We start from the raw sequence: 17,544 nt of genomic DNA on the forward strand, positions 1-17,544 counted from the left end.
GCCTAGAAACCCATGCGACTATATTTCAAGCGGAAAATTACGCTATTGAATTGTGTGCGGAGAGATTTGAGGAATCCAACCTCATACACAAGTCAATAAAAATATTCTCGGACAGTCAAGCGGCGTTGGAAGCTCTTGACTCCTACCGAGCAACGTCTAAATTGGTAGCAAACCGCCAAAAAAGACTCTCCTCGATGGGAAGACCTAACAGATTGTCTCTGATCTGGATTCCTGGCCATACTGGCCTGGAAGGCAATGAAGCTGCTGACTCTCTTGCAAAGGAGGGTGCTGCAAGCTGCTTCATTGGACCAGAACCTGTCATTGGCATCGCTTTGGGCTTTGCCAAACAAACACTGAACACCTGGATGGCAAGAAAAGTTATGGACTTCTGGCAGAATCTTCCAGGATTGGCTCACTTCAAGGAGTTTATTCACCATTCGAAGCTTGACCCCAAACAGTTGTTGGACTACAGTAGGGATGAACTACGATGTCTAACAGGCCTTCTCACAGGTCAGTGTCATTTGAATCATCACATGCAGAGACTTGGACTGTCGGAAGACAGTGTGTGTCGTCTCTATCTGGAAAATGATGAAACTGCAGAGCATATAAATCTAAAGCAAATGGAACTTCAAACGTTCAATCCAGTCTCTATATACCTACACAGTAGGTTTAATGGACTGACGCCTATCAGAAAACAACTACTCCCCTGGCTAATACCACGAAGGGCGTTGGATTATACCAGACAGGCGTCGGATATAATCCACCTACTGTGTAGGTATATAGAGACTGGCTTGAACGTTTGAAGTTCAATTTGCTCTAGATTTGTTTACTGCCAGTCTTCAAGCATAGCCCACTGACTAATAAGAAAGTAATGCAGAGCATATACTTTGTGCCTACCCCGCTGGGGACCGAAACAGGTTCTTTGAGTTCGGCAGATCCGTACTCTCACCATCTGACCTGAAAGACCACTCACCGTACAAACTAAGAAGCTGGGCTCATTTGGCCTAGTGTGAATAGGTGTGAGCCACAATAAACCCTTGTGGGTTGCGGTGGAGACTCACTTACTTTAGACTTACCCACCCCGATCACATAGAAAGTCTGATTTCAAACGAACAGTTACTAAATAGAGACATGAATAAACTAGTGAGCATGTTGCAAGTTGGTGGGCAGGATATAAGATTCACCCATTCTGTAGGAGTTTTAGGATCAACTATCGATCATAATTTGAAGTTTCCATAAACCATTTTCTCAAAGAATGAGTGCAGAGAGGGAAAACTCAATTTTATCTGATTCCCCGCAAGCATCGATGAGCATTGGAAGCTATTAAACAATATTTCCAAAATGGGGAGTTGAAAAAAAGCTCACTCAAATGACGTCTTAAAATTCAATCATGTAAGAGATGTAAAAATCTCACATTGGAGTGTTTTTGAGAATGTGTACCCCGTACTATCATAATCATCTTGTCCCTAACAAATACTGAGGAACATTGCCGTATTTTGAAGGATCTAATAAATCGAAACAATTGACTGAATGATATAATAATTCTGTAATTATCTTTCTAGAATAAAATATTGGAAAAGGACATTAGAGAACAATAATTTCATTGGGATATACAATTAATATGCTTTCAACTTCCATCCAGGAAGTGCTTTTGAAAGAATAATTGTGAGTGTGATAGTTTGAATGTTTGCTGGTGACTGAACCAAAATTGATAATACACTAACCTCGATCCATGTTAGCTCCTTTTTGTCGTTCACGTCACTTGTACCAGGTCCTCTCTCTGCATTGATATTTTTCGTCTGCATATCATTGGAAAAACTGCCGTCCAGAATTACATTCTGCCTGAAAAAAATGGGATATAGTCAGTTTGCTACTGAAACTAACAAGATATTGTATTATTGTGCTCAATTGCATAATAAAGTAGATAGTTCAGACTTGTTGTCAAAAATTTATCTGAACTGCAGTACATACTTGCAGTACAATAATAGAAGGAAAGATATACAGGGTGTTCCTTAAACACATGCTAATATTTAAGGAGGTAATTCTTAGACCCATTTTAAGGAAAAAATGTCCTATGGACATATGTCCTAAACGCCTTAACTTTTGAGATACAGGGTGGCAAAATTTTCAAAAATAATCAGTTTTTTAATAATAACTGAGATAATTTTGTAGACATCTTTGGCATATTTGGTACATATGTTCCATGCCTCAAGGCGCATTTTCTGATGTACAATTTTCTTAATTTTCTCTGCCAGTGGCGTACGTACGAGTTTTGAAATGTATATTTTTGGCGAAAAAAATACTACGCCACTGCTTTATCTTGAATTAAAAATTATTTTTGAAATTTCCATTCATTTTTGAGCACATTTGATCTGTTGGGTTTTCTTTGTCCGATGCATGATTTTCGCTCAAAAAATTAAAAATCGCTTTACTTAAGGATAAATTCCTTAAAAATCTGATGCGGTATCGTGCATCGACTGAAAGCAAACTAAGAGATCAGATTTGTTGCAAAATAATTGAGGATCTAAAGGGTATTTGTTTGTTGTCAGATGCACTGTTCTCAATTAAAATTACGTCATAACGCAGCACCGCTTAATAATTTTTGAAAACATAAATTTAGTTATCCTGGAATAAATGACGTGTAGCAGAATTTATTTACTGCACCTCTTGGAAATATGGAGTTTGTCGATATGTGATTTCTTTTAAAGATTAAAAGCAGAAACAACAACGTACCCACCATAGCAATAAAAAACGAATTCTCTGTATGTACAAACGTCAGTAGCTAATATTGATGTTGGTTTAAAGTAAGGTGTTGGTGTTAAAAACTGTCACAGCGCGTTTTGATTGATTTTGAAGTGTTATTGAAATTATTTTGGTGGTCCGCTGTTTTTCTGAATATCAGTAAATATGGTAAATTATACGAATGCGGAAATGGCGCAAATGCACTACGTATATGGCCTTGCCGATGGTAATGCAACAGAAGCCAGGCGCATTTATCAGGAAAGATATCCTAATCGTGCCTTACCAGATAGCCGAACCTTTTCAAATATTCATCGTCGACTTGGGGAAACTGGTAGTTTCAAGAAAGAGACTCCGGAAGGTAGACCTCGTGTAGTAAGAACTCCTGAAATTGAGGAAGCGTTGCTGCAAGAAATTGAGGAACATCCTGAGACAAGTACGAGGAAGATCGCTAGAACTCTGGATATTTGTCATCAAATTGTTTGGCGTATTTTGGTTGATTTTTTGTTACACCATATTTCAAGAGTGCAGGCATTACTCCCCAGAGATTTTCCACAGCGTGTGAACTTCAGTCAGTGGTATCTACAAAGTATTGCACTAAATCCGCAGTTCGAGACAAAAATTTTGTTCACAGACGAAGCAAATTTTTCTCGAAATGCCATTCAAAATTTCCATAACGATCATGTGTGGGCTGAAGAAAATCTCCATGCAATAACCGAAACCCATTTCCAACACCAATTTTCGGTTAATGTATGGGCAGGAATTATAGGTGATCATCTAATAGGCCCATTTTTTCTACCAGGACGCCATGATGATCATTCTTATTTACACTTTCTCGAAGAAGACTTACCTGTGTTATTGGAAGATGTGCCACTTGCGTTAAGGAATCGAATATGGTACATGCACGATGGCGCCCCTGCTCATTTCAGTGTAATTGTCCAAAACCATTCGAATACAGTTTATCCTAATCGTTGGATAGGTCGCGGAGGACCTCAGCAATGGCCAGCAAGATCCCCCAATCTCAACAGTTTAGATTTTTTTATGGGGTCACCTCAAAACTCTTGTGTATAAAGCTCCCGTTAATACTTTAGAAGGTTTAAGAGAGCGAATAGTTGCCTCGTGTGAAACTATACGAAATACGCCGGGAATATTTGAACGGGTGCGTAATTCCATGCGTAGAAGGGCGGAAGCATGCATACTAAGTGCAGGTGGCCACTTCCAACAATTTTTATAATCAGTTTTGGAATTATTACTAATTAACAAATTTGTGCTATTCGTTTAGACTTACTGTCACAAAATAAAATAAAACTCGTTTTTGTGAAAAATTTATTTTTTTGCAGATTATGTTTTCAAATATTATTAGGGAATTGGTAATGCGTTATGAAGCAATTTTCAGATTCTCATTCATTTTAGAATTGATCTAATTTCTTAATTTGCTTTCTGTCGATTTTTATTTTTTTGAGTGAGAATCATGCGTCGGACAAAGAAATACCAGGAGATCAAATTTTCTCAAAAATAAATGGGGATTTTAAAAATGATTTTATTTTGAAAAGAAAGCATTGGCGTAGTACTTTTTCCCCAAAAATATTCAATGCGAAACCCGTAGGGATGTCACTGTTTGATAAAATACAAAATTGTGTACATCAGAAAATGCTCCTTGAGGCATGGAACATATGTACCAAATATGCCAAAGATGTCTACAAAATCATCTCAGTTATTATTACAAAACTGATTATTTTTGAAAACTTTGCCACCCTGTATCTCAAAAGTTGAGGCGTTTAGGACATACGTCCGTAGGAAGTTTTTTTCTTAAAATGGGTCTAAGAATTACCTCCTTGAATATTAGCATGTGTTTAAGGAACACCCTGTATTTGTTTTGCCTAATTCTTGAAACTAACTAGGTTTGAATTCCTCACTATAGGAATATAGATTTCTTTGAAAGATTTTTGTAAAAAATTTTGAAATTGAGATGTCATCCTTAAGCATTGAGAGTTGTAACTGAGAGTCAAATTAAACGAAAAAGATCCATTTGTCATTTTCAACTGAATGTGTCTTTGAATTTGATTTTGATTCAGATGATTTGGAGTAATTTTAGTTTTAGTCATTGTATTATATTGAGAGTAGTTATTCAATTAGTTTTCGACATTGTAATCTGTTATTGGAGCTGCTTGTGCTGTCGATTACTTAATAAATATGGGCGCAGCTGCATACATGAGAACAAAATTCCAAAGAAGGTCTGATCCGAGAATCAAAAGTTGCTATGCTGTGTACAGTTCTCTGGTTCGGAACAGTGTTTCAAGCTTTTGAAAAGCAACATTCACAATTCCTTTGACATGATTGTACCAAGACATATTGGTGTCCATTTTAACCCCCAACAAACTTACTTTCACCACAAATCGAATTCACTTCTAGATCCTTATTAAAAAACAGCTTTTTTCGTATGACGATTCTACCAAATTGAGGAAGCAGAACATATCATTTCTTTGAATGAATCGCCATATTTTAATGACCCTGAAAAATGCTGAGACTGACAATAAAACATACGTCTTCATTCCGCAGTTGATGATTGACCTAATAAGGAAAGTGATTGCCTCTTTTTCATAAGCATACCCATGGGAAAGACGAAAACAATCTCGTTACAACGAAACAGGGCCTCGGCAGTGACCGGATACGAGTATCCGTCATGATGCGAAAACTCCTGCGAGCGGTGAGCCAACCAAAAAAAAAACTCGTTTTCAGGACAGTTCAATTGTTCGGTTTCCTGTTGTTTCATCTAGATATGGGAATGGTAATTCGAGAGCAGGTTGTGTGAAAGGTTGGCGAATACAGAGTGATTTAGTTGGTTATCATGAGGTTAGAATTCGGATATGCACTGATATGGACATGGATATTTTCCATATTGGGAACATCGGTTTCTTTTCCAGATTCTAAACATATTTGAAACCTTGTCTATTGCGGAACCAGGTTTTAGTATAAAAAACTCTTTAGAGTTCATACAACATACAAAAACGTGGTTCTGCAAGAAGGTGAGATTTTGGTTTCTTTTGATGTTAGTTCCTTATTTCCTAGCGTCCCAATTCCACAGACCTTGCAATACCTCAGGGAATTACTAGAGAAAAATAATTTCGAAAATAACGAAATCCATGAATTCGTTTCTCTTACTAATTCGTATATAGAACAAAATCGGTTCCAGGTGGAAGGTTGCTTTTATGAACAACAGGAAGGAACGGCTATGTTCATGTTCAGATTCGAAATGGAAACCAAAGGAAAGTCAAAGTATTTTCCTAGGATTTGGCTAAGGTATGTGGATGATATTTTCGCGTTATTCGATACCAAAAAATCGAATATTGAGGACTTTGTTTCCTTTTCAAATAAGATGTCCTTCAATAAAATTCACGATGAGTTAGAAAATAAGGGATAACTATCATTTCTTGACGTTTTGGTAAAGAGGAGCCAATATGGAGGGTTAGAATACGATATATTTAGAAAAGAAACAAGCACGTACAGGTATATTCCTGACAGTTCACATCACTGTGGACAGCACAAACGTGCTGGGTTGAATTTTTTGGTGCATCGTCTTTTGACTTTCCCTCTAACACATGATAGGTTCACGAAAGAAAATCGTACAATACAGGAAATAGCAGCCAATAACGGTTTCTCGAGGGGTATTGTAGATGACATAATAAGAAAGAAAAAGTTTAGGTTAAGAATGAACGAAATCTCGACTTTCAGAAAGGACAAAAACCAAGATAACTACATCTCAGTTCCATACCACCAATATACGAGGAACTTTGGGAAAATTTTCAAGGAACTAGGTATGAAAGTGGTTTTTAAAACAAGTCATACACTACAGAGCCTTTTGGGAAGTCCAGAAGACAAAGTCGAGAATTCGGAAAAGTCTGAAATTTACGAAATTGAATGTAAGGACTGCGATGCAAAATATTATGGACAGACAAAAAGATCTATTAAAGCAAGATATAAGAAACACATAGCACACTGAAAATATGGAAGACCTGAAAAATCAGCAGTCGCCCATCATATTTTGCAACAAAACCATTCCATAGACTTCAGTTCATTAAGATTAGTTAGACAAGTTAACAACAACAGGCAACTAGATGCCTATGAGAGTGTAGAAATAAGTAAACGCAATGATATTATGAATAACGATGACGGACCTATACCAAAGAGCATACTATATAGCTTGTTAAAATAAAATAATGTTGTTGGGTTTACTGATTACTACATAAGGACACATTGCAAAAATAAATTTGGATAGGCAATATTGTGAAATTAATTTTTATATAGCTGAAAATTGTTTTATATAAACATATATTGTAAAATAATAGATGAAGCAAAATTGTAAAATTAATTTAGGTTGGTATACCTGTACGGTTGGTACGCCTGGATGGTTTACCTGTATGGGTTACCTTTATAGCATAAATAGGATTAGCTCGCACTAGTTCCTAGTTTTAATCTTCCTCTTTGAAGATGATCATTTGGTGATTGAAACACGTGTCGAGGTGTTAAAAATAACGGTTTGGTGTTGGGAAAAAACTCCAGTTTTTGGTTTTCCGTTATTTTGTTTCTGGAGAGAAAACTGGAACTCTACTGCTGAAATAACATTTTTGTATCATTGGCAGACTAATAATAATATATATACGCCATTGAACACTGGAAACCATATGATCAAGAGATATTGTACTGCGCTAGAAAAAAACATTTCACATTTCTCTTCATATTAGCCTTTCTCTTGAAGATGATCGAAACACGTGTCGAAGTGTTGAAATAACGGTTTGGTGTTGGGATAAAACTCCAGCAATATTTATTAGTACACCAAAGGTTCCAAACAGTGCATCACAAGTTTGCTATTCATTGATTAATCTATCACTAGCCATCACCATAATCTTCCAAATTGGGTGAAATATGAATGGATGTATTTCATCAGGAGATCAAGAAATATCTGTGTAAAAAACACAGAGTAAGTTCAGTAGATTGACAAAACAACTTTCACAAAAAGCAGTCCAGCAGTTAGTACAAGCAATCAACCCTTCGAATCGCTCCTAGCTACGGTAATCGATCTCTGGAGATAGAACCTCATTTCATGATAAACTACCTCGAGGCGCAACAATTATACATTTTTCCATCTGATAAAAAGGAAGGCAGTCATTTGTGGAGCATAAAGCCACTCATTTATCTAGGAAATGAATGTGCCATTACGGAATCATCGTAAATGTTGAGGTTATTATATGAATTGATGATCTCTCTGATGTAAACATTCATCACTGTAGCTCACAGGTCTGCAGACTGGAGATTGTGAGTTCTTCGGCTCCATTTTTTCTGTGCAATTGGTCGACAGTGGCAATCTACTACAATGAATATTTCAGAGACACTTACAATGTTACTGTTATGATGATGATCTTCATTTTCTACCGGTAACAATACAAAATTGTATAGTAATAGTAGAAATACACAGGTACAAGAGAATAATAATACGGATGAAGTACAAATATAACTGTCGTTCACATCTGATGGTGCATAAACCACAACAGTTAGAGCAAGATAAGAACAACGGCTTTTACAGCCAAAGTTATGATTAGAAAGAACAAAATCCAGACTGGTAGGAACTTGTTATACCAAACGCTTCGTCTTCTAGTGTGGCAAACATCCTCAGTGGTAAAAGCGTTGAATACGATTACGAACAGAGCATCACGAAATATCATCAACGACAGACTGGTGAGCTACGTGTTCACTCGTATTTATACGAGCGTTGGGGTTATGATGGTTGGGAGTCCATCCCAATGCTCACTCCTATTTGCTTTCAAACAAAACACAAGCACTACAGAAAAATCCTTAAGGTGCTCTCAAAGCGGTGTCTGTGCGAACGTATCGATTCACATTGGATTTGAGGTGATAGAAATTATCTCAATTTGGAAAAACGTTCTCAGGAAGTTCATTCCACATAAACGCAGTCCTGCAGATGAAAGGGTTCTTAAACAGTGAAGTTCGAGGTGTACTGGGTTGAACCACAAAACGATGAGCAGCCACAGTTTGTCGCGTATTTCTGATATGTACCGCTCTTGGTGGAATCAAATGTGCCAAGTCACTTGAACACTTTCCGTGAAAGTATCTATAGAAGAGAGACAAATCTCCAACCTTTCTTCGATGTTTCAGGCTACCAAAGTTGCACGTGATATACGCGTCTCCAACCAGGCGGATGGCTCTTTTCTGGATGGAATCCAGCAACTTCAGGGTATGTATAGGCTCCATACATGAGAACAATACTCCAAAGAAGGTCTAATCTGAGCTTTATAAAGCATCAAAAATTGCTGGAGTGTGTCCAGTTTTTTAGTTCGGAACAGTGTTCCAAGCTTTTGAGAAGCAGCCTTTGCAATTTCAGGGACATGACTGTGCTAAGACATATTGGTGTCTATTTTAATCCCCAACAAGCTTATCGAAGCGAAAAGCGGAATTATCTGACTTGACATAATTATATCCGGTAATTATACCCCAATTCGAAATCACTTCTAGATTAGGATATGTGCCCTTCTACTGCCGGTGAAGATGTGCTTCCGTAGCCGATGTCCTGGAATCCAACTGGAATGACGAGACAACTGTACTGTCAGCAAAGCAATATATTGGATTCTTGATCCGACGCACCATAGCATCAAAGTTTGGCCAGCAAACATTCATGCTACACATGGTCAAAGGACTCAGAAATATCAAGCGCAACAGCTCTGGATTCTCCATGTTTCTTGTTTGCGATTTCCAAATATGAGTGACATACGATAAAAGGTCGCCTGTTGATCTTTGTTTCCAAAAGCCATATTGATGATCGACTTTCTTCATGATTTTTGATATCACTAATAGCAAAGCAACTTATCTATAGTTATTTGATTGGTCTGCACTTGTGTTTGGTGTGTTGACAGGTGAGTTACTGGGATGTCGATCGGAGTTGTCCATTCATGGCTTTCTTGAGTGTTTTTGACCCATATACCTTGTTCTCTTCTGTTCAAATTGTTATGAAACATGTAGATCTCAATTGCTTTTCTAGGAAGTGGTGCCTGGTAACGCATTGTATTGGACAGGGCAACATCTGTTCTGTTCAAATTCTGTTTTTTCCGTTAATCAGCTGTCGCCCCCATACGAACGACAACTCTCAGAAGTTGAGAAACTTGTGCGAGCTAACGACTAACGAGGACTTACCTTTTAACGTGTGATTCCTAACACGATTGCAGAATCATCCCAGCTTCAACCAGATAAATTCTCTCGAGAAAAAATTTGGTCGAAGCGGGAATCCAACCCAAGGTCTTCCGATCGTGAGTCGGGCGCACTACCACCGCGGACAATTCCACAACACAGCAGTTCCATTACATGGTCTGTTTCTGCAAGAGCATGTTCTGCAATTTCGTATCTGTGGAGTCGCATAAAACGACAGCTATGGTTATTCTCTAGTACCCTGGTGTTGATGATGTGTTCGGTAGTCCCAATATGAACTGAGCCACAGGAACAGGGAATCTTGTGAAAACCGGCGGATGCTGCGAAGTTGATTAGTTGGCCTGTAAGTGGTCTTAATGTTATGACAGTTTACCAATACGGTCCGTGATTTAGTTTATGTAAGGCAAGTAGACTGTGCCTTCCACTGGCAGCTGGATCGTGTTCAAAGGAGAAGCAAAAGTCTTTTGAAAATTATGTACTTGGACATTTTGAATTATCAACCAAATATTTTCTGAGGACATTCAAGTTTTATCAAACTATACTTCTTACAATTAATTTGTATTGTAAGTTTTCCGAAATTAGCCATTTGTATGAATGTTTCTTTTCTTTTTTTAAAAATATCTTGTATATTAACTCTCTTTCTTCAGAATAAATATCTGGTATTCATAATTTGTACTTATTCTATTGTTGTTTCCATCAGGTGATATTTTTCGATTCCCTAATATCATCGCGCCATTTCTTCAGAATCTCCTATGATTTCAACGAATATCAATGATATTTCAACGGACTTTGAAAACAATTGTTCACAGTATGTTTTCAACACATCTTCATAGATTTCATTGCTGTGTTTGTTGTTTCATTTATATTGTCCATATGTCTTTTTTTTCTGTTGTTACCAACAGCTTTTTCTAAGATTATGAAAGAGTGACATCGATGTACTCATATTCATTAATGACTTTTTCATTTGCTTCTTCTAGATCGAAAATCAGATTCTAATATTTCTAATGTTTTAATATATTCTGGTTATCTTCAGTTTATGCAACCTGTTTGTTTCTTCCTTTAAAGCTTTCCCAATCAACAGAAATGTAATGCTCTTCTCGACGCACATTCCATCAACTAAGATGGCGTCTTCAAGTGATAAAGAAAACTTCATCTTGCTATAGCAATACATTCTTGAAATCAATCGAGTGCTGAACTATAGATAGGTTGCGGAGTGGTACTATCCATCAGTACTGGACTACTTCTACAAGCGGGAAAAAGCATATTGTGTGCCGACACTCTGAAAGAACATCAAACCAAATCTGGTGACTGTATTGCAAAAACATACGACATACTTATTAAGGCTTGACATTCGAAACATTCGCTTCCCCCACCATCTCTACATAGTACTAGCTGACAAACAACCACTTTCTTGATTAATAACACTACGGATATTGTATGAAGTATTCCTGCAAAATAGAATGAATTGCAGTCTTCGCGAGATTCAACACTGCTGAACGATGGAATTCTGCAATTCTTTATAGTTAAAATTGAATTCAGTAACCGTAATCACCGTAATCACTCAACTGTTGTTGAGTAACTTTTAGCTTTCAGCTTGATTTTTGAAGACATTCATCATGTAACACCATACTTATTTCTCTCTGTATTCGACCTCTAGCGAACGAGGGCTATAAATAACAGCTAGATAAGGAATAAATTATCCAAGGAGATTATCAAAGGTTCTTGATACCTTCATGTCATTTTAATGGCGCTTTTCCTGTTACAAGGTGCGTTTTTTATTTTTCCGCATATAACCTAGTCGAGAAGAAAGAGAAGAAACGAATAGCTCCACAGCGATTGCTTAGTCAACAGGTAAATATTTAGTGTAGTGGTTTTATACACAGGAAAACCAAGTTTCTTCTAAAAGAGACAATTTCTATATGGGGTGTTGAATAAAAAAAAAAGTTCTACGTGAGCAAAAATTGTTATTTTATGTAATCGATATCTAAAATCATGGTATTCAAATCAACGAAAGAGAAATGTCATTTCTTGGGAGCCGAATACTATATATTTTCTATCACTCAACTGGAAGGTTAGGTTAGGTTAGATTAGGTTGGGGGCTGAATTAATGTGAATTTAAAAAAAATACTGAAGAATGCGGTGTGTAAATTCTCCAAAAAACACTTTATATTTAGTTTAAGTAATTCAGTACAAACTGAAGCAGCTCAAATAAGATTTACTGGAGTCGGTGAAATAAATAAGTCACCATTCATATTGTCGAACAGGACATTTATAAAGATGTTTTTCCTCACTCACGCCACAGCTTTGTCATACATATGTTTATTGGTATGAAATGATGTCAGTCATTATACCTTTGGGCAAGTAAATTTACTGTTGTGGAGTTGTCACTATGTCAGTATATTAAAGTGCCATTTAAAATTTTTCATTTCATTTCAAAGTACTCGAATTGTATGTTGTCTTATTCTTTCTAGTTGTCTGTTTAATGAAGCTCTTTTGTATTGAAAGTGCAGTGCATTTTTTTTCATTTTGCACTGCTTCAAAATATTGCAAAAATAAATTCACATAATATCAAGTGGTCCTAAGCTGAGATAATGCACAGGGAGCAATAGTGGTTCAAGAAGAAGTTCAGAGAAGCTGCGTATATTTCGCCCCACGACGCATTCAGTCAAGCCAGCGTAGAGATAGTCAACATTTGGAAACCAGTATTCGACCAGAAATCGGTAAACTCCTGCTAAACCAGTGAAGCGAAGAGAGGGGATAGGTGAAAGCGCTGAATAGAGGAATAGTCGAACTCATCACCTGAAGACGATTGTGTTTACTAACAATAGAAATGTCGAGAAGTAACTTGGGTGAAACCACTTTCGAACAAACATCATAGGATTTTCACTAAACAATTTTACAAAAAAGCAACACGTGTTTCGCTATACAATAGCTCCTTCAGGCGTGGCTCAACTGACGTATTCGGACTACTAATTTGCATCCAGTGTAACTGCCCCCTTATGCGCCTATAACACAGAACTAAAATCCTGGGTAGATATCAGTCTTGTATTTCAGTGCTATGGTTGGAAAGAAGATAATTATTTCCTAAATCGTTAGGTTTCATAACTTGTTTTGGCTACGATTTAGCTAAGGTATGTGGATGATATTTTCGCGCAATTCAATACCAAAAAATCGAATATTGACGACTTTGTTTCCATTTTAAATAATAGATGTCCATCAATAAAATTCACGTATGAGTTAGAAAATAAGGAACAACTACCATTTCTTGACGTTTTGGTAATGAGGAGCCAATATGGAGGGTTAGAATACGATATATTTAGAAAAGAAACAAGCACAACATATAACTGACAGTTCACATCACTGTGGACAGCACAAACGTGCTGGGTTGAATTTTTTAGTGCATCGTCTTTTGACTTTCCCTCTAACACATGATAGGTTCACAAAAGAAAGACGTACAAAACAGGAAATAGCAGTCACTAACAGTTTCTCGAGGGGTATTGTGGATGACATAATAAGGAAGAAGAAGTTTAGGTTAAGAATGAACGAAATCTCGACTTTCAGAAAGGACAAAAACCAAGATAAATACATCTCAGTTCCATACCACTAATATACGAGGAACTTTGGGAAAGATTTTCAAGGAACTAGGTATAAAGGTGGTAGTCATACACTACAGAGCCTTTTTGGAAGTCCAAAAGACAAAGTCAAGAATTCGGAAAAGTCTGGAAATTGAATGTAAGGACTGCGATGGAAGACCTGAAAAATCAGCAGTCGTCCATCATATTTGGCAACAAAACCATTCCATAGACTTCAATTCATTAAGATTAGTAAGACAAGTTAATAACAACAGGCAACTAGATGCCTATGAAAGTGTAGAAATAAGTAAACACAATAATATTATGAATAATGATGACGGACCTATACCAAAGAGCAAACTATATAGCTTGTTAAAGTAAAATAAAATAATGTTGTTGGATATTACTGGAGTTTTTTCCCAACACCAAATCGTTATTTCTAACACCTCAAAACTGAGTTTTAATCTTCCTCTTAGAAGATGATCACTTGGTGATCGAAACACATGTCGAGGTGTTGAAAATAACGATTTGGTGTTGGGAAAAAACTCCAGAAATATTCAATACTACACCAAAGGTTCCAAACAGTGCATCATAAGTAATGTTGTTGGGTTTACTGATTACTACATAAGAACACATTGCAAAAATGAATTTGGATAGGCAATATTGTGAAATTAATTTTTATAAAGCTGAAAATTGTTTTATATAAACATATATCCTAAAATAATAGATAAGGCAAAATTGTAAAATTAATTTAGGTTGGTATACCCGTATGGGTGGTACGCCTGAATGGTTTACCTGTATGAAATACCTATATAAATAGGTTAGCTCGCATTGGTTTCTAGTTTTAATCTTCCCCTTTGAGGATGATCACTTGGTGTTCGAAACACGTGTCGAAGTGTTAAAAAATAACGATTTGGTGTTGGGAAAAACTCCAGTAATATTAAACATGTTTTGTTATCTATTTCAGTTTTCTCTCTGATAAAATCTTCATTTGCGTGAGAATCAATTCTGTATTATTCTCAGGCTGAGCTATTTATGTCAAAACCAAAATACCTACGCCCCTGTTCGTGTATCGCTGAATCAACAGTGAACTCGAGATTATTGCTCTTGAGGGAAATTCTTCGTACTCACACGTTGTCACGTAATTTATTATAGAACTTTAGCACTTAATGATGAAAGATGGCCGGTATTCGCCGGTATTCGCCGGTATTCGTTTTGCGGTAATCAGCAATGATTGCGTTCGAGAATGTGGAACCAGTCCGGTCGATCCTACAGTCAGTATGCAGAAGGTGTCGGAGTACTTTTTTCACACCTGGCCAGGTGATGAGTCTACCGGATGGGACAGAACAAACAGCAGGGAAATGAAGACAAAACCAAGAAATGTTATTTCCTGTACGGCCTTCAGTTTCATCGGAAACAGGGAGAATTCGCTCTCGGAACCGACACTCCACAGTGTTAAGTCCGAATCTTAGTTGACTAATAGAATTCTGCCCGTCAATTTCATTGAAGCATTGAAGCTGGAATAGTTTCAGGTTGATTTATGTCCATAGGCATTGCTTGAATCGATTATTACGTAAATTTCTCACTGAAACTTTAGTTTTTTCGAGATTCAGTTATAGACATATTGTCTATGGAAATCTACTCACAAAATTTGAGCGAAATCGCATTCAGAAAGTACAAAATTTCTGATGAATATTACTGGAGTTTTTTCCCAATACCAAACCGCTATTTTGACACCTCGTTTCGATCACCAAGTGATCATCTTCAAGAGTACGATCAAAATTTCTATTGTCGATTTATATTTTCACTCCAAGTAGATCACTGAATTGAAATGGCTAACAATGTCCAAACCACAGACAATATAATTTTTGTTTATTACTGACTCTATACAGAAAACGAATACCTAGGTCGATTCTTCATTCATCAGATGTAAGAAACAAATATCATTTGCATGTACCACATCACCTATTACAGAAAATTTTCACTTATTTAGCCGTCATAATGGACAATTCATTCCTCATCAATTGGCTTCATTTTCTGAATATCAGTTTGAATTTCGTTTGAAGGTGATTGACAATGTTTTATGATGAATTTCAGTAGTTCGGACTTCCATTGTGTACTATATAAAATGATTTGAAATCCCTGAAACAACTAAAAAAGAAGAATAAAAAGTGAATAGCTGAAAATAAGAATTACATTAACCAAAATAAACCAGAAATGAAATAATAGTAAAAATAAAACAATTGAATAAATAAAAATAAAGAAAAGAAAAATGAAAGAGAATAAAAATGAAAGATGGAGAGATTCCGAGTCACGTTGGTTCACGACGTTTCGATTGTTAGTATCTACAATCGTCTTCGGGTGATGACTTCTCTTTCTTTTTTCTTTTCTTTATTTTTATTTATTCAATTGTCCTATTCTTACTTGTATTTTATTTCACTATTATTTCATTTCAGGTTTATTTTGATTAATATAATTCTTATTTCCAGCTATTCATTTTCAATTCTTCTTTTTTAGTTGTTTCAGGGATTTCAAATCATTTTATATAGTAGACAATGGAAGTCCGAACTAGTGAAATTCAGTTTGAATATCGTTTGAAAATCAATTTTCTTCAACAGCCAGGATAAATTTACGAATTATTTACTATTTTATAGGTTTTAATAATTATTATATTATGGATTACTACTTCATGTTTATATTTTGTATTTCAATAAGAATGATTCTGTAATACATTACTATTCAATTGTACAATTTAGGTTTAGTGTAAGAATAACCTTAGGCTAAACTTTGCCTATTTTATGTACAGAAAAAAAATTACGACGATTTATTATTATTATTGATGGAATTTGGTCCTCACATTTTGCACACTCGCTTCCCTCCATAGCACGATCTAGTATATTCTAGAGGCTTTCCACCTTACTGTATTTACAACATCTAACCAAAATATCAATTTAGCATATCTCCCAAAATAATCAATGGCTTACCTTCTACTAAAAAAAATACGAGTAATATCCTCCAAGCAAGGCACCGATCAGCATCAGAACAAAAAACGTCGTTGTCGAACATTCACCACATTCGGGCAAGATCAACTGCAATAGCAATCAACTGTTTCACGGCAACCCCGATTTGAATATCGCATGGAGTTTGGCCAGCGCGACCGACTAAACTAAGCTCATCGAGCGCGGACGAGCTTTCGGTAAGTAAAAACGTACTGGGGCGGTACGACGACAGCATGAAAGAACCGTGGTACTACGAGCGAAGTACCCTCCCCCGCCACCTCCGCGGACGGCCTTGATTGAGTTCCATTGATGGAGCGGATGTGCATCGGGCTTGTGGTTTTTCACAGATACGGTTCTGTGGTGCGGGAGGAAGAGGATACGGGGAAGTGTGGTCGGAAGAATTGCTGGGTTTCGTCCACTCTTTCCCGTCTCATGAGCATTTTTTGTATGGTGCTGATTGTAGGCATGATGGAGATCTTGTGATATTATTACATTTTTTGGGGAAAAATTTTTTTGAGAGGCGACCAGTATCTGAAATTTTTCCTGGGATACTGAAATAATCGTTCACGTTTTAAAAAAGTTATATTCATCCAAAAAACAATTGCCACTGTAGGTGAGTTTATTAATTTTCTAACTCTATCACTGATTCAAAATATTAATCTGCAAAAAAAATCAGATTTCAATGCACAATGCAAAATGATGCTGTTTTAACCCACGGTTGAAAATAGTCCCCTCCCTCTTAACTTTTGGATGGGAATATGAAAGTCGAAATATTTTCACCATCAACGCTGGTATTCCCCAGGGAGCCATATTGTGTCCACCCTCTTTATATTGTATATCAACGACTTATTGGAAAAAGTCAACAATCCAATATATAGCTTTGCTGATGACAGCACACTTGACAGTAACCAGGTTCAATCCAATGCTACAAAATCCCAGGCATCGGTTTTCTTAAAAAAAATAAATGTCTCCGAACCGGATATAATCATGTCAGGACAAATAATTCCGGGAAAAAAAGT

At 36.6% G+C, this 17,544-nt stretch overlaps 1 protein-coding gene across 1 annotated transcript in view; it reads right to left on the reverse strand.

The window, feature by feature from the left end:
- Positions 1-16,716, reverse strand: part of LOC111503232 (uncharacterized) — a 134,581-nt gene extending 117,865 nt beyond the window's left edge. The window contains exons 1-2 of the mRNA XM_074181986.1: positions 16,511-16,716; positions 1,725-1,842 (exon numbers count right to left, since the gene is read on the reverse strand). Coding sequence (XP_074038087.1) covers positions 1,725-1,805 — 81 coding nt within the window. The 5' untranslated portion in view covers positions 1,806-1,842; positions 16,511-16,716. The remainder of the gene's footprint in view (positions 1-1,724; positions 1,843-16,510) is intronic.
- Positions 16,717-17,544: the final 828 nt, after the last annotated feature.

The sequence above is a fragment of the Leptinotarsa decemlineata genome, unplaced genomic scaffold, assembly GCF_025532065.1.
Source record: "Leptinotarsa decemlineata unplaced genomic scaffold, Ldec_3_MD MMD2_tig00026328_RagTag_RagTag, whole genome shotgun sequence".
In the NCBI taxonomy this organism is placed as follows: domain Eukaryota; kingdom Metazoa; phylum Arthropoda; class Insecta; order Coleoptera; family Chrysomelidae; genus Leptinotarsa; species Leptinotarsa decemlineata.